Here is a 22,423-nt window from a genome sequence, read left to right as displayed (position 1 = left end):
TTATAAATTTCGATCCCATCTATTTGGTCAGAAGCTGGAATAAAAACTGTAGGCAACATTTACAACGGTGAATCATTCTATTCATACAGCGAAGTCAAACGTATTTATAACCTGCCTTCCTCCAAATTTTTATTTTATTTAATCTTAAAAGAAAATATCCAAAAATCATCATCAAGTAGATCCCTAAACTTTGATATAATTTCTTCCCTATTCAAAAACACTAACCATAAAAACAGATGGAGTCTTAAAAACATCTACAGCCACTTCAATAAAGATACTAATGAGACTAAAAATATTTATATTCGAAGATGGGAATCTGACTTAAATAGAGCTTTTTCAATGGAAACATGGGAAAATGCTATCAAGCACACTTATGCAACAAATATTTCCATTCCCCTCCATGAGTCCTTTTATAAACTGATCACGAGATGGTATTTCACACCGATACGACTTTCACACATCAATGGAGATAACTCCCCCCTTTGTTGGAGAGGATGTGGATCACCTGCTAACTTATATCACATTTTCTGGACATGCCCAAAAATAAAGAAACTCTGGAAAGATGCTATACTACAGATTAATTCTCTTACACATATCAAACTCATAGTTACGCCACAAATGGCGCTCTTCTCGATAGGACTCGAGAGTGTTGACCCTTCAATTAAATATATAATTATTCATATCTTCCTGGTAATTAAAAACTCAATTGCATTGTGGTGGAAAAATTCCAAACACCAAAATTTTCGGATATTATTAATACAATTCAACTCCACAGCTCCATTGAAAAAAGGTTCGCTTTGAACAACAACTTCCTCCATAAATACCATATAAAATGGGATTTGTGGAACGCTAAATATCTTGCATTGTAGAAATAATTTGACCTCTGGACTCGTTAGTCTTTTAGACTTGTTACAAAATAAATAAAGCTGAAAATGTATTACATTACGCTTGTTATAATTACTAATGTTTATATATGGTTATTCTTAGACTAAATATCTATGTAAATAGTTTGAATTCTCTATGTTTTCTTTTATGATACCCTGCCTTGTCTTTCCTCTCCTTTCCCCACACTTCCCATCCTTCTATATAACTGTTTGAAAAGTTAATAAAAATGTTTGAAAAGAAAAATTTTGGTCTGATGAATATTTTTTGAGGGTTATATTTTGTAGTTATATTCATTGACTATATAAGGTCATTATTTCTGGTATTTCTTTTCTATATAGGAGTTTGTTTTATACTGATCAACTGTCTACAATTTTCACACATTATCCTGACAAACTGCATCCCAGGGCAAAAAGGTGCAGGGCTTATGTAAATCATCCCACCAAACCAAAGTGGGGGTACCAGGACATAGGCTGGTCCCAGATGGGACATACACACAGGTCCGGGGATCATTAGGGCTATAAGGAGCTGCCCGTGCCTCCATTATAGGGCCAGATTTTTCTTTTCTAATGGATAAAGAATAAAAGTGAAAAGTAAAAGGTGTTCTTGAATTAATCCAAGGCGAGATCAAGAATACTATGAGAAACTGATACAGAAAGAACAGAATAGTCGAAAGTAGTATAATTTGTATTTTACAAATGTATTATTTTTATTTGCTGGAACTGAAATAACTCATTAATTCTGGATCACTTAACTGCCATGTATATAGAACCAATATACCTGTGTCCTTACACCAGCCAAACCAGAGACCTCCTCCCGACTTCTTCCCTGTTTTTCTGCATAGAACGAGGTTACAGAATGGGCCAAGGTAAAAATATCCTTTTGTACAGTCATAAAATTACAGTGACCCTTCTGGAAAGGGAGAATTCCTCAAGTGCCAGCAGTTGTGTATTCTGTACATGACACATCACAGGCTGCCCTGGCTCATTAAGAATAAGCTTGGTGGATATTGGACAGACGCCATCATGAATTGCCACGTAACTGCAGAAGGCACAGTAACTTACAAACAAGGCTGTATTTGTCATTCACAGACTTGGCTGTGGTCAGGAATGTTTAAAAAAAAAAAAATTGAAATAAAAAACCTCTGTAAGAAGCTACATGCAGATGAAGATTACTCTGTACCATAAAGCACACATTTCAGAGCAATGCCTGCCTAATGTTGGCCATTACATCATACATGGCAGGAGGCTCTGGAGAATGTCAAGCAAGATGTTCTCACAAGTTTATAAAATATGGAAACGAAATGTAATCAATGTTACATGGTCCTAATGGCGCGCTCCCTTGACGACCCCTGACAAAGTTGCATAGATGCTTTTTTTGCTCGGCTTCTTTGATTAAAAAAAAAAAAAAAAAAAAAAAAAAAACAGCCGAAAAATGTGAACAGCGTCCTATACAGGCCTTTATTGTGCAAATGTATACTAAGCAGTCACCCCCTCCATGAATGGGTATGTGGCGAGTGGCTGTCTATTTAGTATTTTGCACCTGTGTTGCCAACACTTGCTATATGGGCTTGCTGTATCCTGTAGTGCATTTGTTCAGAGACCTGGGCAGGTAAGCGGTACTGCCTTTTTTCTGCTGTTTTTTTTGTTGAATTTTGGGAGGATTTTAGTCCTCTTTTGTGGCATTGCTATTAGTTTAGTTTTTTTTCGGCTTCTTCTATTACCACCCATACCCCATTTGCATCTTAGTATAAATATTCCTATTTATGACAAAGCACGTCTGAGATAGGTTTATACTTCCTTATGGTTCCATCCATTTATCTCTAGAGCTGTTGTAATATCTACAGTTTTGCTTTCACACAGGCTACGTTCACACATCAGGTTTTTTGCATCAGGCACAATCCGGCAAATGTTAGAAAAACTGATGCAACGGATCCGGCTAGCATATCTAGATTATTGGACAAAAAAAATGTTGTAGCATGCTCAGTTTAGAAAACTGGAATCTGGTGCCGGAATCCGTCATTTTCCGGATCCGGCACCTTTCGGCTCCCATAGACTTCCATTCTAGCAAACAGCCGGAAGCGCCGGATCTGGCGAAAACCGGACGAAACCCTAGGTCATTAGGCGCAATCCGGCACTAATACAAGTCTATGGGAAAAAAACGGATCCGACGGCAACATTCGCCGTTTCCGTTTTTTTGAAAATTAGCCGGATTGAGCCTGACGAAAACCTGATGTGTGAAAGTAGCCTTAGTGGTACATTTGTCAATAGATGGTCTAAGGCACATGTCAAACTCTGGCCTGCAGAGTAAGTATATTTGGCCCGATGGACAACGGGTCCCCACGCACGGCTATGTCGGCATTCTGGACACAGATACAGTTGAAACGGACTCTCCCATCTTTCCCCCTCTGTGTCTGACATCTCAGAACAGTTAGTGTCATAACATCATTACAACACGCCCGCTGTACAGAGGATCTGAAGACACCATGAAGAGACCGGAGCAGTGGAGGGAACTGGGAGAGGGTTTTTTTTTTTTTTGTTTTTTTTTTAATGTGGGGCTATTATACTGTATGGAGCACTATATGGGGCCATTATACCAAAGCTGTGGAGTCCATTTTGGTGGAGTCTGCATCAAATGGACCAACTCTGATTCCTAAAGTATCTACAGTAATAAATTTGGTACAGTAGTTCAGTGCAGGACGTGCTGTACAATTTTTTCATAAGAATTTGACAAAGTTATGAAGGGTCCTACAAATATCTGTTCTGTTCCTGATCCAAGGATCTCGGCTTTTAGTTTAGATACATCTGTGCTGCACTTGCTCAGTAGTGACCAGTGCTGGGGAGTCGGGGGTCAGGGAAATTGAGGCGTCGCAGGTATGGCCTACAGACTCCACAGCCCTGCATTATACTGTATATAGCAGTATGCGGGGCCCATTATACAGTATGGAGCACTATGTGGGACCATTATACTGTATGAGGCATTATGAGGCCATTACACTGTATGGAGCACTAGGGTGGGGCCCTTTATACTATATACAGCACTATATAAGGACATTATACTGTATGACACCCTATGTGCGGCAATACAGGGCCCCATTATACTGTATGGAGGACTATTTGGGGACCATTATACTGTAAGGAACACTACAGGGGCCATTATACTGTATGGAAGGCAATCCAAGGCCCCGTTATACTGTATGGAGGACTATGTGGGACCCATTATGTTGTATGGAGGACTAGGCGGGGCTCATTATACTGTTTGGAGCACTTTTTGTTCCAATTATACCGTATGGAGGGCTGTGTGGGGTTACAGTTGGAGTATTATACTGTGTCGGGGTCAGCCATACAGTGTATGCGTAGGGTACCATGGAGGATATCTAACTATGTTTGGGGTCTCTTGTTTTCATCATACAGAAAGTTTTTTTTATTTTTTATTACATATTTAATTTAGACCATGTACTTTTTTGCTGCTCTTACATGACATTTTATACTATAATATTTTATTCTAAGATCAATTAAAGTGTACTTTGTTCGTTGGACAACCCCTTTAAGTTTGTTTCCATATGAAAAAGTTTCACAGAAGTAAAATCACAATGAGAAACAGAACAAACTATAAAACATTCAATAATTTAACATATCAGGAATTGTATAAACAGTAATGTCACTATATCTATAATGGAGATATATAGTAAGGATATATCTAGATCCTGATCTCCATCAAGCTGAATTGCAATATAGCACAGGTAAAGGATGGATTACAATAGTGTAATAGTCAAGACACCTATGGAATATACCACAAATACCATAGTAGGAATGGCACAATAAAAGCGCATAACAGCCATAGGGGAATCAAATTACCTGTAGCCACAGTTGCAGGGTATGTAGTCTGTGGACATGCACCTCGACGTGCGTTTCATCGCCCATGCAGCTTAGTTGGGAGGTAGAGGCTATATAGATATTACTGATACAATTCCTGATATATTCAATTATTGAATGTGGTACATGTTGGTTTTGTGGTGTTGTTCACGATGTATCATTGTGATTTTACTTCTGTACGAAATTATATTGATTGTTCATTATAAATATCTAAATAAATTTGTTATATTATATTATTATTGATCATTTGTTCCTTCACTATCGCTATTGGTTTTTGTGGTTTATATATGAAGTGATCATTTTTTTGTGAGGAATTCCATTGGTTGCATATGCATGTATATGGTCAACCTACAGCTCCCTTTCCCTCTACACGAAACTTCAAATATACAATTTATTTTAATAAAACATTGATTGACATGTGGTTGCCAGATATATTTGGCACCACTTATCCTTGCACATAAACAATAATCCCATCTGATCCGTGTCTTGTTGTGCATAGCTTAGGCCGGTTTCACATTAGAGTTTTTTTGTGCAGCGTAGGCCTGCGTACTGTCCGCATGCATTTTGCATATCCATCTTTAACACTGTGTAAGCAGGGACATGTGTTGGCATCAGTCTGTATGCGGATGCGTCCCCGTACGTCGTTTTGCAGTGTCCGGTGAACGCAACATGTTGCATTTTTTGAGGCATCAAATATGCGCAGGCATACGAATGCGGATGAGTGCGTATAAACAACGCATTACTGTCTATAGGAACGCAAATGCATGCACACGCAGCGGGTTTTTTGAGCCATGCGTAAGCTGATGCGAATAAAAACCGCAGCGAAAGCATGCATTTAAATGTGTTTTGGCATGCGTTTGAGCATGCAGATGACACGCTGTGCACAAATACGCTAATGTGAACTTAGCCTTAATCAGACACCTTTATTAAAGGGCACCTGTCACCCCGTTTTTTCGGTATGAGATAAAAATACTGTTAAATAGGGCCTGAGCTGAGCATTACAATAGTGTAGTTTGTGTACCCCGATTCCCCACCTATGCTGCCGAAATACGTTACCGAAGTAGTCGTTTTCGCCTGTCAATCAGGCTGGTCAGGTCAAAAGGGTGTGGTGTCCTCCCCCAGATCTTGCGTAGTTTTCCGTTGGTGGCGTAGTGGTGTGCGCATGTCCAAGGTCCAGATTCCTCTGCCAGGGGATTTCAAAGAGCGCGGTGTCCGTTATTGCATTGGTGATCGGTGGGCGCGGCCATCTTCCTTTGGCCGCGCGTGCGCAGAAGCGGCGCTGTTCTGGCCGCGACGCTCTGCTGGCCGCGGCTTCAGGAAAATGGCCGCGGGATGCCGCGCGTGCGCAGATGGATATCGCGGCGGCCATTTTCCTGAAGCCGCGGCCAGCAGAGCGTCGCGGCCAGCACAGCGCCGCTTCTGCGCACGCGCGGCCAAAGGAAGATGGCCGCGCCCACCGATCACCAATGCAATAACGGACACCGCGCTCTTTGAAATCCCCTGGCAGAGGAATCTGGACCTTGGACATGCGCACACCACTACGCCACCAACGGAAAACTACGCAAGATCTGGGGGAGGACACCACACCCTTTTGACCTGACCAGCCTGATTGACAGGCGAAAACGACTACTTCGGTAACGTATTTCGGCAGCATAGGTGGGGAATCGGGGTCCACAAACTACACTATTGTAATGCTCAGCTCAGGCCCTATTTAACAGTATTTTTATCTCATACCGAAAAAACGGAGTGACAGGTTCCCTTTAACTGCCAGACAATCTTTGGCAATGCACTTCATATACCAGCAATATGAACCCCAAAAAAACCCTCATATCTAGAACCGAATACTAAGGACATAAATTTAGCTCTATGTCTATATTAACTCAGTCCAAGATAAATATACAAACTAAAGCCATTTACCTTAGTCTAGGGCCATAAAATAATTTGTCAGGTAGTATTAGGAATTCCTAATACTACCTGACAGGTCTTAGGAAGACCTGGTGCTTTACAAGATCTAATTACATATACAGTGGGGAAAATAAGTATTTGATACAATGATGATTTTGCAACTTTGCCACCTACAAAAGAGTGGAAAGGTCTAAGTTTTTATCGTAGGTACACTACAAATGAGAATCTTTATATATTAAAAAAAAAAATTGTATGATTTTAACATGATTCATTTTCTTTTTTTACTGCATGAAAAGTATTTTTGATTCAATAGAAAAACAAAACTTAATATTTGGTACGGAAACCTTTGTTTGCAAAGGACATTAAAATGTTTCTTATGGAGCCACTTTTTAGTTGCCCTGGCTGTGTGCTTCAGGTCATTGTCAAGCTGGATGACCCAGCCACGACCCATCTTCAATGCGCTTACCGAGGGAAGGAAATTGGCCAAAATGTCACGATATATGATCCCATCCATCATCCCTTCCATACCGTGCAGTCATCCTGTCCCCTTTGCAGAAAAGCACCCCTAAAGTATGAGGTTTCTCCCACCGTGCTTCACGGATGGGACAGAGTTCTTGGGAATGTGCTCATCCCTCTTCCTCCAAACATGACAAGAAGTTTATACCTATAAGTTCCATTGACCCTATATTGACCCTCTTCACCTACATCCTTCTAGCACCTCTACTTCTTTATGTCTCTTCATTCTGGATGGACTCCCTCAATCTTGCTCTGGAAGCTTTCAATGGACTACCATCTTCTGTAATCATTTAACATTAGCCAAGCATCCGCGGAACACTAACACACTATCCTAGACCTGGAATATGTTCTTTACATCTATATACGGTCTTGCTTAGACGAACTTTACCAGTGTGTATCTAATTCAGATTCAAAAACTCTCGCCTTTTGTCCATTTACTGTTCTAAGATTTCTGTCCCTGGGGCCTTGGGACCCGAGGGTGCAGTGTGCATTACTGTAAAGGGCAGTCTTGTGTTTGTTCCCGAATTATTAAATATATTTGGCTTCTCTAAAGTCTTAATAGTTTCTTTATAGGACATATGACCCAATTTGAGGAACAAACTATGGACCCCATTTATAGATTTAGTTTATTCTGCCCCCATGTTGTGACTCCCTTTCTCCTGTCTCATTACAGGGACTCAAAAGGATGCATGGTATCTGTTACATCCTATCGTTCTTGCGCTAGTTCAGGTCTTTGCCATTTATTGAATGTTATTCGGTATCTGGGCTATAGGGGTGTGATTAATTCATACCTTGACCCCATTACGGATTAAATGTCATAGGTATCCCCTGTAAATGTATCTTCATATTAAATATTCTTTGCTTTACACCGTGCTCAATCCAATATACTAGCCTTGGTTTCCAAAGTCATTACATTCAATTAGCGGACATCATCTATATATACCGTATCTGCTGGTCACGTTGAACATACCATTACACAGCCTTGGCTTGACTGGGATCCATAATCATATTGCTGGATTCCTCACTTTGTCATACCCTAGCTTTACGGAGTCCATACTATCATTGCTGGACCTCCAGACTGTTCATAGCTCAGCATCAGAAGCAATATCATAATTTTTTTTTTTTTTTTTTTAAACCATTATATTGCCATCGTACTTAACAATTGTCTATAGCAACCTATCATAGTCAGGCTCTCCTTTGCCCCAATGATTTTTTCTATCACTATACCACAGGGCTTCCTTTCTTTCCCGTTGTACTGCGCATGCGCAGGGTATACCATGCTCGCTCACCCTCTGCCATAAGCACTAAGGAGAGTGGCCATTCTTGGATGTGATGTACTTATGCCTTCCGTCTCCGATGCATGTGCCGGACACCCACCTTATTCTCATCACTGACTGGATGTAACACACTGGGAAATGCTCATCTCATTTTGCTTTAGGTTGTATATCTTCACTTGCATCTAGTGACATATTTCCCCTGACAAAGCAGTTGTGTACAGCGCTACACTTGGGGCTCCTTCCCACACCCGTTTCTCAGGGTAACAATCCACCATGGCTCTGTCATTTCACTTGGAGCATATCAGTTTGGTGTTCACATGAACAAAGTCTTCTGTTGGCCTGGCAGTGAGTATCCTTCATATCTTTGCATTCCTGCTTATGTAATTTTCCCTTTTTTCCTCCTTTGGCATTTATACCATGCACCCTCTTCTCTTGCTTATTTTATGGGTCTTTGAACATCACATGGAGAAAGTGCCAAACAACAATCTAAGTACCATTAGGATGAATCACATTCATCGGGCACGCTGTATTTTCATGCTATGATTAGAGGGTCACAAATACTTTACATCATCTCTGGGCCCATGTCCTCATACTTCCCAGGTTATTTCTTCCAGGCGGTCCAGCACTCGCTGCATGCCCATTTGACTTCCCTCTGGCTGGAATGTGTGTCACATCTTCTTGCATGTCTGTATCTTTACGAGCATACACAACATCCTTCTATATAAGTATTATATGGGCAAACCCTACCTTGTTCATGCACATATCACATTGATGTTTCATGTATTTACCCCGACTCACTGCCCCTATTGTTGCCTTGTTCCAATTGTGCTCTGCAGTGTTGGATAAATCATGGTTTACTTATGCACATTTTTTTTAGATTGTTTTAATTTCTTTGCTGTATGTCCCCTGGTGTTTAAAAAAAAAAGTTGCTATACATTTTACCAGGTGTCCACGTCATATTTGAATTTGCATTTTTCTCTTTTGGCTTGCATCTTGTTACCCATACAAGTTGTAGCACCTTGATATTTATCTGTCTCACTATCATATTTTAGTGCACCCTACTCATTATTCATCTATTTTTGTCTCATCTGACCACATGACCACCTCCCATGCCTCCTCTGGATCATCCAGATAGTCATTGGTGAAACTTCAAACGGGCCTGGACATGTGCTGGTGCGAGCAGAGAGACCTTACGTGCCCTGCAGGATTTTAATCCATGACGGCATAGTGCGTTAATAACAGCAATGTTTGAGACTGTGGTCCCAGCTCTCTTTAGATCATTGACCAGGTCCTCCCGCGTAGTTCTGGGCTGGTTCCTGACCTTTCTCAGAATCATCCTTATCCCACAAGGCGAGATCTTGCATGGAGTCCCAGACTGAGGAAGATTGACAGTCATCTTGTGTTTATTCCATTTTATAATGATATTGTGTCAACAGTTGTTGCCTTTTCACCAAGCTGCTTGCCTATTCTCCTGTATGTAGCCCATCCCAGCCATGCGCAGGTCTACAATTTTGTCCTTAGATAGATCTTTGGTCTTGGCCATGGTGGAGAGGTTGGGTGTGACTCTGTGGACAGGTGTCTTATACAGGCAACAAGGCGCAATTAATAAAGGTAATGAGTGCAGAGTAAGAGGGCTTCTTAAAGAAAAACTAACGGGTCTGTGAGAGCCAGAATTCTTGCTAGTTGGTAGGTGAGCAACTACTTATTTTATGCAATTTAAATTACCGTATGTAAAAATCAGACAATGTGATTTTCTGGTTTTTATTTTGAGATTCTGTCACTCACAGCTGAAGTGTACCTACAATAAAAACAAGTTACAGACCTCTCCATTCTTTGTAGGTGGGAGAACTTGCAAAAAGTCAGCAGTGTATCAAATACTTATTTTCACCTCTATAATGTAGACTATTTAAATAAAACATTAAGGTAATTTAATATTACATATTAGAAAAAAAAAAGTAATAGCAGAAAGAGTTGTTAGTTCAAGTTTTATAAAATAAATAATGAAGTCCCAAGTTGTGCGTCAGCGACAGAATATTTAGCTAGACATAGGAGGGTAGCGATATTTTATGGTTAGTACTCATAAGAGAATGAACATGCAGACATACAGGCTCTTGGACAAACTGTTACCAACACAGTGGCCCAGAAATGAGTATTCGATAACTAGGCTACAGGAACTAAAGTGTACCGCCAGTGCAAAACTAAAGTGTCAGTGCTCTTAGATCCTCGTAGAAACTTTGTGAAGTCTTCCCTGTCCATGCTCAGATGTTCGTCCTCTAGACCGCTCTTTCTTCCTAATGTACCGTACTAACCGGAAGAGGTTATCACGGTCAGTCATTACAGATGTAACGGACCTGCAGCCCGGGCACTGTCATGGCTTCTACATGCCATCTAGCTCACATTACACTTCCCACTCCTCCCCACTAGTGTCAGGAAATTCCTGAACACTGGCAGACTTTGTGGCAAGGCTGCTGTAATTACATGACATTATTTACTGGCAAGTTCCCCCAAAAGAAAAAAACAGTTGTAATTCTTGATTTGGATAAGACATTTCTATTATTTTCTCCTGTAGATGACAATAGAGAAAAAGTAAATAGCTGTAGGAATTCAGATTTGTTCCTACTTGAAGGTCTTGTTAAGGTCTTGTTTAGGCCACAAGTGAATGAAACTACTAAACAATATAAAAGTACTAGGTGTTTAGTTCTAGATTAGGGTCCAAGTGGTAACATTTCTACTTGTGGAGTGACATACCAGCTCCAGCATGTCAAGGTGAGGAGGCTTATTCGCCATGCAATGCTCCTCTGGGAAATGTAACAGCATTGGCTTTTATCCTAAATCATATTGCAAGACTCGTTAAAGTGTTGATTGTGACTTGTAGGATCGCTACTTCCAACAGGTGGCGCCATAGAGTTCAAGTCCTCTTTCTCTGTGAAAAGGCAATTTGCATAATTCTACATTGAAAATTTTATGAAGCGAAATGCGTGCCTGAAGGTTTTTAAAGTTGATAAATGGAAGCAATGCTTAAAGGGGTTATCCAAGACTTCATTTATTTACCCAATAGGGCCAAGAACTTGCAGGCAGGTAGTTGCTAACTACCTGCCTGTTCTGCCCAGCGCTGATCTCTGGCGACTCAGCTGTCACAGACAACTGTGCAGCTCCTGATCTTCTGTCGACGGACAGCCAGATACCTACCTGCAGTGACCCAAATGTCAATCAGCATGACATCGGCAGCGACGCACGGTTGACAGAATAAAAAAAGAAGAGGAAGAGCTGCTCTGTTGACGCGAGGTCAAATGAAGTCTGAGGCAGCCCTGAAGTTGGCAGAGTTCGATGACTGGCCAAACAGGCAAGTAATTAGTAACTAATTGCCTATAATTTCTTAGCCTTCTAGGGAAGAATTTAAAAAAAAAAAAAAAAAAAAAAAAAAAAAAGGCCCAGACAACCTATTTAAATTCACCAGTTCCTTGATTAAAGAAGAAATGTTCCTTTTTTTTTTTTTTTTTTAACATGATGTCAAAAGAGTTTGGATATCTGTTCTCCCCCAAGAATCCAATGTACATGCCCACAGGGCTTTCCCTTACCTCTTAGAAACTCTGTATTGTGCAGTGGTCAACTGTCCTGTCAGAGGGTCATGCACTGTAGCCCGTCTCAGCTACAAAAAGAGAAAGGACTATGGTTTAATTTGGGAGCAGGCATGATACGTGCCGTGCTAGGGGTTCTGATTGGTCTGGGTGAATTCAGTCTTCACTAGGCAGCCACTCTTATCAATACAGTAATACTATCCAGCAGCAATGATTCAGTCTGCAATTACATGTCCTTTCGCTTTTTAATCAGAGACACCGGAAATGATCACTTCGTGGTGCAGAGTTGTAGACCAATCCTTTTAGTATCTGAAGATTATTTTTCCTTAATTTTTAATAAGAGTTACTGTGGATTTGTTTAGGATAACCATATAGCAGGCTGCATGATGAAAGCCTTCTAATAATTAACAATGTAGTAGCATGTCACCAGGACAGAAGTGATTCCAACTAAAAGGCTGGATAACTCTGCACCAGCTGTGACGGAAGATCAAACTGATCTATCTGGAAAGTAATCCTGATACTTCAGTTCCTTTGCACAGAAAAAAAGCACCTAAGCCCAAGAAATGGATTGCACATAGGGATATGAAACACTTAGGACTTACCTTTTACTAATTCTGTAGTGAGCAGTCTCCAGGACTCCTGTGATAGGGTTGGAGATGGTGGCTCGCCTCAACTGTGAAGCCAACCAATCACAAGAGTTGTAAAAACAAACTACAATTCACCCAACCAATCAGAAGCCCTTTGGATGCAAGTCATGTTGTAAGCGCAGAAAACGTTAATGTCCCACATTTTATATCTCCAATAAGGCTTGTATTTTTGCCATTGACCCTTGTGAGATGAAATACCATTAACCACTCACTACTCAGCGAATGAGTCTTCTGTGAGGGACCAGAACCACCAGACATTTTGGAGACTACAGACTGAAATGGCCTGGTGACCAGTTTATAATGAGTTTGAAACCCCACATCAGAATAGCAAAAGGTTTCCACAATCACCAAAAATGGGAGATGTAAAAATCATGACCAAAGCTCCTTATTTAAAGGGAACCTGTTCGATGCATTCTGCCTGAACCACGAGCAGCATGAATCAGAGCCCGTCTGCGCTATTACAGCTACATGTTCTTCTCTGGACCAACACCGCACTTCAGTACACACCGCACTTCAGTACACACCGCACTTCAGTACACACCGCACTTCAGTACACACCGCACTTCAGTACACACCACACTTCAGTACACACCACACTTCAGTACACACCACACTTCAGTACACACCACACTTCAGTACACACCACACTTCAGTACACACCACACTTCAGTACACACCACACTTCAGTACACACCACACTTCAGTACACACCACTAGTGTTGAGCATTCCGATACCGCAAGTATCGGGTATCAGCCGATACTTGCGGGTATCGGAATTCCGATACCGAGATCCGATACTTTTGTGGTATCGGGATCGAAACAACATTAATGTAAAAATGTGTAAAAGAGAGAATTAAAATAAAAAATATTGCTATACTCACCTCTCCGACGCAGCCTGCACCTTACCGAGGGAAGCGGCAGCGTTCTTTGTTTAAAATTCGCGCTTTTCTTTCCTTACGTGAAGTCCCGGCTTGTGATTGGTCGCATGCCGCCCATGTGGCGGCGACGCAACCAATCACAGCAAGCCGTGACGTAATTTCAGGTCATTCAGTATTTTAAAATTACGCTCCGGCTTTGTGATTGGTTGCGTCGCAGTCACATGGGCGACGCAACCAATCACAGCAAGCCGTGACGTAATTTCAGGTCCTTAAGGATTTTAAAATTACGTCCCGGCTTGTGATTGGTTGCGGCGCGGTCAACCAATCACAAGCCGGGAGGCTGGACACGCGCGCATTTTAAAATGGGCGCGTGTCCAGCCTCCCGTGAAGTCCCGGCTTGTGATTGGTTGCGGCGCGGTCAACCAATCACAAGCCGGGAGGCTGGACACGCGCGCATTTTAAAATGTGCGCGTGTCCAGCCTCCCGTGACGTCCCGGCTTGTGATTGGTTGCGGCGCGGTCAACCAATCACAAGCCAGGAGGCTGGACACGCGCGCATTTTAAAATGCGCGCGTGTCCAGCCTCCCGGCTTGTGATTGGTTGACCGCGCCGCAACCAATCACAAGCCGGGACGTAATTTTAAAATCCTTAAGGACCTGAAATTACATCACGGCTTGCTGTGATTGGTTGCGTCGCCCATGTGACTGCGACGCAACCAATCACAAAGCCGGAGCGTAATTTTAAAATACTGAATGACCTGAAATTACGTCACGGCTTGCTGTGATTGGTTGCGTCGCCGCCACATGGGCGGCATGCGACCAATCACAAGCCGGGACTTCACGTAAGGAAAGAAAAGCGCGAATTTTAAACAAAGAACGCTGCCGCTTCCCTCGGTGAGGTCCAGGCTGCGTCGGAGACGTGAGTATAGCAATATTTTTTATTTTAATTCTTTCTTTTACACATTAATATGGATCCCAGGGCCTGAAGGAGAGTTTCCTCTCCTTCAGACCCTGGGAACCATCAGGGATACCGTCCGATACTTGAGTCCCATTGACTTGTATTGGTATCGGGTATCGGTGTCGGATTGGATCCGATACTTTGCCGGTATCGGCCGATACTTTCCGATACCGATACTTTCAAGTATCGGACGGTATCGCTCAACACTACACACCACACTTCAGTACACACCACACTTCAGTACACACCACACTTCAGTACACACCACACTTCAGTACACACCACACTTCAGTACACACCACACTTCAGTACACACCACACTTCAGTACACACCACACTTCAGTACACACCACACTTCAGTACACACCACACTTCAGTACACACCACACTTCAGTACACACCACACTTCAGTACACACCGCAGGAGACGACAGGGAGAGACCGGACTTCTCCCAGCACGCTCCAGATGATTGACAGGTCGCTCCCACGTGTATACATAGGGAGAGAGCAGTCAGTCAACTGAATGGTGTGGGGAGAGTCTCCCAGGGCTTGTGCTGGACCAGTCTCATCTATACCTATGGTCCCCGGCCAACTTTTCAAACTAGGTTTTCTCTCTGAAACGCCAAAGCATTTCACAGAAAGCCATACCTGGCTCTGAGTCATACTGCTCGTGGCTCAGGCAGCATGGCTATAGCCTCAGGTTCCCTTAATAGCAAGACAGGCATTTATAGCAACTAATAGGTCAAATACCACAAATTAGTTTCCCAATTCAAATAATGAGCACCTGAAATCTAGGTTAAGGATATGGTCACACACTGGTAATTGGATGAGGTAATGGCTGCCACACTGCCGTTTTCCACTTCCCATTCTCCTACACTGATGTGAATGGGAGAAGAAAAGCCACAATGATAGCGCGACTGGGGTGAGAAAAATAGTGCAGTGGTCAAACAAGCGCCAGTGTGTGAACAGACTCTTGCAGTATCTAAAGGGTTATAAGAAGTATAATTATGCGTTCCCTGTACCATCCAGTAATATAAAAAAAACAAAAAAAAAAAAAACGCCTTTGGTGCAAATCTGCAAAAAGTAATTTCACAAACAAGTGAGTGTCACAAAAATGGAGACCATTACAGCCTCCATGTCACCTGCGGGTGAAGTTGCCATGTTGCTGACTTAATAGAATTAATTTCTATGAAAAAAACAAAACCCAAAACTAAATTTTGGTGCTAGTTGAAGAAGCACAAAGGTGCAACAGATGCCTACAAGCAAATACCACAGTGAAGTAGAAAGTGGTTCAGAGAGAAGCAACGAGGACTCACTCGGGGTTTGGCAAGCTGTTTCACTTTCTCAATCTCCAGATCTGAGATGATATCGTGGTATCGCACAATGTGAGGTTTGTCCCATTCATCTTCTAGCTTTGTAGGAGACAGAATGAAGACGGGACTCTTATTTCCATTGTCGTAGCGGCAGAACAGCTTCTTCTGTCGGCGGGGAGTCTGGGGAAGGGAGATAAAATGAGGATAAGGGTACCGTCACACAGTGCAATTTTGATCGCTACAACGGCACGATTCGTGACGTTCCAGCGATGCATTTACGATATCGCTGTGTCTGACACGCTACTGCGATCCGGATCCCCGCTGAGAATCGTACGTCGTAGCAGATCGTTTGAAACTTTCTTTCGTCGTCTAGTGTCCCGCTGTGGCGGCATGATTGCATTGTGTGACACAGGTTGTATACGATGTGCGCACAGTAACCAACGGCTTCTACATCGCAAATACGTCATGAAATTATCGCTCCAGCGCCGTGTATTGCAACGTGTGACCGCAGTATACGACGCTGGAGCGATACTTATACGACGCTGCAACGTCACGAATCGTGCCGTCGTAGCGATGAAAATGGCACTGTGTGACGGTACCCTTATGTGATCTAATTCACACAAAAAGGCGTGCAAGGAAAATAAGACGCTACACATATACAATACATATTAGGGTGCCAAGGAAAAATGAACTTTGTAAATTGGTAAGTCTTACCCCTCAAATTTGTTCCTTTTGGCATAAGGATTCACCATGTAAACTATGTTGACATTAAGTTTAGATTTACCATTTGCTCAAGGCGTGTGAATTATTCCATGTTTCTCATTTTCCACAATATTGTACACACAATAACCAGTTTGTCATCATATCTTTAACTGGATATACTATTTATAAGAAAGCTAAAAGTTCAAATCACCCCCCTTTCGCACTATTGAAAATTAAAGGGTTAAAAAAAACAAACAAACACATTTGGTATCGCCGCGATCAGAAACGCCCGATCTATCAAAATATAAAATCAATTAATCTGATCGCTAAACGGCATAACATACCATACATAACGCGGGATATGCATGAAGATAAATACTAAACAAACATTTAAAACTGCAATATGATGCGCCATTGAGCAAACAGTAATGATAACTAATCTTAAAAAAAGAAAATTATGAAATATCTATGACCAAAAAGGAACAAAATTAGGAGGCAAGACCTTCAAAAACTTGCTACTTAATTTTTACCATGCATTTCCTTGGCACCCTAATACATACCCAAGTGTACCCCATATATAGAGCACTTACCATTTTAAGCCCCTCTCCACGGCACAACATCTCATACTTCTGCCTCTCCGGTAAATGATCCTTGGGGCGACCTTTCTTTGTTTTTGGCACTACAGGGTCAGAATCAGTGGTGCTTGATTTATTGTCCTCTTTTGTCATGATATATTCAAAATATTTTAGATTTCCATTTCCTCTTTGATGTTCAGGATCTAGAATGAAGAGAGCGGGATCCGTTACTGAGCCACAAACCTGCAGTGTACAACTACATGAAGTGCCAGATTCAACAATGTCTCACAGCAGTTTCTGGAAAATATATGACAACCAACATGACGAGAAATATTGAGTTATGTTCACACATTCACAACTATACATAAGCCAAAGCAGGACACTGTGGCACAAGTCTTATCTTATTTAAAAGGGTTTCTCTGGGGAGGGAGCACGGGACACCCCCCCTAACATAACTATCATACATTACTTCCTAAATGCCTATAATTAGCAAGCAATACAAAGTTTGTCTGGGGAGGTAATCACTATAGCATTAATGTCTGCCGTCTTGTTACGCTGACAAACCTAGAGTGTCCTTAGAACAGGCGCCTGGCAGTATGTACCGCAGAAAGTCCTCTGTCATGATCTGCGATAACCTACAGTATATAACATGTATAATGTATCTCCAGATCACAGCGGCAGCTTTTTACTTCTTCTTACCTCAGCATGGGGGACAGGCGTGTGAGCAGTCTCTTCTACATATATCTGATCGAATACTAGAGATACCAGGAATGCTAAGGTAAGAATAGGCTGCTCACACTGCCATCCACCCTGTGCCAATTCGTTTTCAGGTTCGTGGCAGCTCTGGTTCCGCTATAATTTAAATTTAGCTTTTTTCCTTTTCGGGCCAGCAAGGGTTAATGTGTTTTCCTTGCTGGCAGCCATTTTGTTGCTAGGTCAGCTGATGTGGGTGGTGACCACTTCCACTATCCTTTAAAAAGTCATATGACCCATCAGCTGACAGTCTGTGATAGAGTTTTCTATGTAGACCAAGGCTGGAGTAAAAAGCTCTCTTGTCAGTGGTGCCTCTGCTGTGTTCTTGGAGTTCATGGTCCGGGTGCCGTATCCTCAGCTGTGTGGTGCTGTACAGCAGGGACAGTGTTACGTACTTCCTCTTTTTTTGTCTGTTTTGTAGTTGTCCCTCTCCCTGTGTTGTTCACCATCATAAGTGGTGAGGCTAGCGTCCTTGCCAGCCAGGGCACTAGCCTGGGGAGTAGTGAGGTGACAATCGGACTAGAAATGTGGCAGCGGGGGGGGGGGGGAATTGAGCAGGGGGTCCCGCTTATGGCTTTAGGGGAGCTTAGGGACAGGTACAGGTTGGCGCTCAGGAGGTACTCCATCTCTTGTCCCCCTTGGTGAGGGCCTTCTCTCCCTATTCCATCCGTTGTTGTATTTGTTGTGTCGCCCGCCGGACGTTAACCGTGTCGGTTGGTGACACCATGTAATACTGGAGATACCAGGGGTGTCGAGGTAAGAAGAGGCTGCTCACACTGCTGTCCACCCTGTATGGCTGATCTAATACTGGAGATATCAGGGGTGCTGAGATAAGGAGAGGCTGCTCACACTGCTGTCCACTCTGTATAGCTGATCTAATACTGGAGATATCAGGGGTGCTGAGATAAGAAGAGGCTGCTCACACTGCTGTCCACCCTGTATGGCTGATCTAATACTGGAGATATCAGGGGTGCTGATGTAAGAAGAGGCTGCTCACACTGCTGTCCACCCTGTATAGCTGATCTAATACTGGAGATATCAGGGGTGTCGAGGTAAGAAGAGGCTGCTCACACTGCCATTTTCCATATCTATCTGATCCAATACTGATGATACCACAAACTATTAAAAAATTTTTTTTTACTTTTTTTCTATTAACATAAAACCCTTTTTAAGGTTGTATAGTATACCATAATCTAATACACTATGAGAGTCAATGGTTGCAACTATAATATATATCGTTACATATAGCAGGTATATACATTACTAGACATGATCACTGACAAATTCCAGAGTAATCAGTCAGCTTCTCCAGACTTCTAACAGACTTTGTTTTGGCATAGGATAGCTTTCACTTTTATAGTTCTTCTATGGATGCACCACTCACTTTGTTGTTATCGGACAGCCCCTATAGCAGCTACAATGCTGACTGTCAATTATCAATGTACCTCTGAACTTCTGAATAGAAACTGTAAGGCAACAGCACAGGACAGCCACTCGCAGAATTGGGACACACATTCGAGTTCTAGTTGGGAGGGCGCAATTTGTAAAGAGTTAATCAGAATTACAAGAATAGACGTTAATTGAAATCAGAGGTTTTACTTGGAGATCTAATGCAGCAAGTAGCTTCCTGAGCAATTTTGACATTTTAATCGTACCGGCGCTGGAAACCACAAGTTTTCTACCACAATTTTACATGCCTAAAATTACAAGTCTTGCTCCAACAAAAAGTGGATCTATGAATACATAATATGAACACAAAAAAAAAACAAGCCCCTTAAATTTGTTAAATTAATAGATTTGCGCTCATTTATTAGCAGAACAACATGAATGTCTGGCGACATAACTTCACCATGAACGTGACCAGCTTGTAATTAACGGTGACAGCTCATATTCCCGCAATGGAGCAGCGTTTCCCCACAGGCAGGATGAGTTATTATAAGAAGCTGCGGGATCTGAGCAGGGTTCATGGTAAATAGGATGAACTAGTTATAGGCTTATCAGTTTATCCTCAGAGCTCACTAGGTTTGTACGGCTTTAAAAAATAAATAAATAAATTGCACTGAAATATTTATATATTTTGGGGTTATATTTAAAGGAGCAGTTTCGCAATACTGCAGATACCCAGGGCTAAAAATGCTTTCCCCTAGGTGCTGATCCTGGGGACTGCTGCTGTACCGGAAACATAAATTTAAAGGGGTGTTCCCCATCTCCAAGATCCTATCCCAATATGTAGTAGATAATAAATATCATCAACAACAACTAGGTATCCATGGTTACATCCTATAGCAACAAGCTAACTGTCACTGGATTAGTCGTTATAACCATGGATACCTAAGGTCCTGCAATCCCTGCACATGAGGAAAGTGAATCAGAAAAACTATACTACATTTATAATTGGAGGTATATTCCAATATTATTACACCTACTACATATTGGGATAGGATCTTGGAGATGGGAATACCTATAACGCCCTCCCTGCAGCAGTACATGTACCACCCCCTTCCCCCCACAAACTCCCCCCCCAAAAAAAGTATATGGATATATTAGTTGTATCCGTTAAGGACACCGTGAACAGTTATTGAGGCTTACCTAGCTCCAGCAACCTTCTGGTTAATGCTAAGGCCTTTTCCAAGTCTCCCTGCTGGTATACAGCATAGCTGAGGTAATCTAGAACCAGGACCTTATCAATAGTGGAGGTCTCTCCTGCATCCAGCTGCCGCAGAGCTTGCTCCATCCACAGCTCTGTGTGGTAATAGTCCGCCTCCGTATATGCAATTTTCCCCAACTCATAGCAGTCTTCAGCTGTCAGCGTTGCTTTGTTGTTTACACCTAGGACCAACAGGTTAGAGACCTTTATAACATGAATTCTTTATTTTATAGGGTTCTTCTTCATTACTTTAAAAAAGGGAATATGTCAAGAGATTTAGGGTTACCGACCTAATTATATTGTTGGATAGGATATCAAAAGGGCATTCTGAAAATACCCCTTACAGGCTGGAAATGGATTATGCAGTACAGAGAAAAATCAATGTTAAATTTTTATGTAAATGAGTCTGCAAGAGCACTGAGGGCGGAGGGCCACGTGACTGGCATAGCCCCCCCATGTGCTTCATGGGTGTCAGTTCAGCACTGCTAATTAAAGACATCATTAAAGCAAATGATTGTTGTGCCCGGGTGGAGAGTAATGCAGAGAATGGGTGAACTTAACCCCTTCACGACATGCACTGTACATGTACAGCACATGTCGTATCCCTCCCTTTGATGTGGGCTCCAGCCCTGTGCCCACATCTTTCCTGGCACATGTCAGCTGTTTTGAAAAGCTGACATATGCCACTAACAGCCGCGAGTGGATCTCTGACAGCAGCATTTAATGTGAGTGTGCCAGAAGGGAGTCACTAATCCCACCCATCTCCCGTGTCACATAACCACAGGTTGCCAATAAGTTGGCATGATAACTCGGGGTCTGCAGGAGACCCCTATGGTTGTCATTGCCATAAGCGCCACCCAGTGGTTGGCACTTATAGCAAGTGAGCATTTCTGCTACACACAGGCGATCTGATCATTGCCTGTGTGTAACAGAGGAGATAGGACAACTGCAGCTTCTAGTCTCCCATGGAGACTATTGAAGCATGCAAAAAGTAAACAAGAAATTATATACATAAAAAAAAAAAAAATTATCAATCTATCAAGCTATAAAAAGAATGAATCCAATCGGTAAACTGCGTAGCAAGAAAAAAAAAAAAAAGCCAGAATTACTTTTTTTTTGGTCACCGCAACATTGAATTAAAAATGCAATAACGGGTGATGAAAAGATCGTATCCACAACAAAATCGTATAATTAAAAACATCAGCTCGGCATGCAAAAAATAAGCCTTCACCTGGGCCCAGATCACGAAAAATGGAAACGTTACGGGTCATGGAAAATGACAAAAAAAAAAAAATTAACAAACTTTGGATTTTTTTTTCTTCACCATTTAAATAAACAACCTATACATGTTTGGTATCTACTAACTCGTAATGACCTGGAGAATCATAATGGCAGATTGGGTGTAGCATTTGGTGAACCTAGCAAAAAATAAAAAAAATACAAAAACACATTTGTGGAATTGCACTTGTTTTGCAATTTCACCACACTTGGAATTTTCCTGTTTTCAAGTACACGATATGGTAAGTATCAAAAGTATATCTCATCCCACAAAGAAAAAGCCCTCACATGGCCATATTGCCGGAAAAATAAAGTTATGGCTCTTGGAAGAAGGGGAGCGAAAAACAAAATGCAAAAAACGAAAAATGGCCCAGTTATGAAGGAGTTATATAATGAACAAAGTACATTTTAATTAATAGATCTTGAAATAATAAGTTCCAAAATTGGATGTGTTCATTAAAAATGTTCCTGTGCTGAGATAATCTTATAAATGTTCCCCTTCTGTGTACTGTGTAATGGCTGTGTCTGCCCGTACAGGAACATGGTCTGATCATACCACAGCTCCTGGGCAGGGGGCAAGCAAAAGAAAGTATACAGACAGGACAGCACAAACATTTCCTTTTGGGAGGCAAAACATTTTAC

General features: G+C 42.0%; 1 protein-coding gene across 4 annotated transcripts in view; it reads right to left on the bottom strand.

The window, feature by feature from the left end:
- Window positions 1-22,423, bottom strand: part of P4HA1 (prolyl 4-hydroxylase subunit alpha 1) — a 90,224-nt gene that overhangs the window by 20,529 nt on the left and 47,272 nt on the right. For 2 of the 4 annotated variants that reach the window (XM_077259118.1, XM_077259120.1), the window contains exons 6-9: window positions 20,446-20,685; window positions 17,119-17,306; window positions 15,830-16,006; window positions 12,636-12,706 (exon numbers count right to left, since the gene is read on the bottom strand). In XM_077259118.1, the coding sequence (XP_077115233.1) occupies window positions 12,636-12,706; window positions 15,830-16,006; window positions 17,119-17,306; window positions 20,446-20,685 (676 nt within the window). Of the gene's footprint in view, window positions 1-12,033; window positions 12,105-12,635; window positions 12,707-15,829; window positions 16,007-17,118; window positions 17,307-20,445; window positions 20,686-22,423 lie in introns of all 4 variants that reach the window. The other 2 variants (XM_077259119.1, XM_077259121.1) reach the window with 1 other exon arrangement.

Source organism: Ranitomeya variabilis, chromosome 4 (assembly GCF_051348905.1).
Source record: "Ranitomeya variabilis isolate aRanVar5 chromosome 4, aRanVar5.hap1, whole genome shotgun sequence".
In the NCBI taxonomy this organism is placed as follows: domain Eukaryota; kingdom Metazoa; phylum Chordata; class Amphibia; order Anura; family Dendrobatidae; genus Ranitomeya; species Ranitomeya variabilis.
The sequence above is the reverse complement of the archived record's forward strand: the minus strand, read 5'-3'. Positions and strand labels throughout refer to the sequence as shown.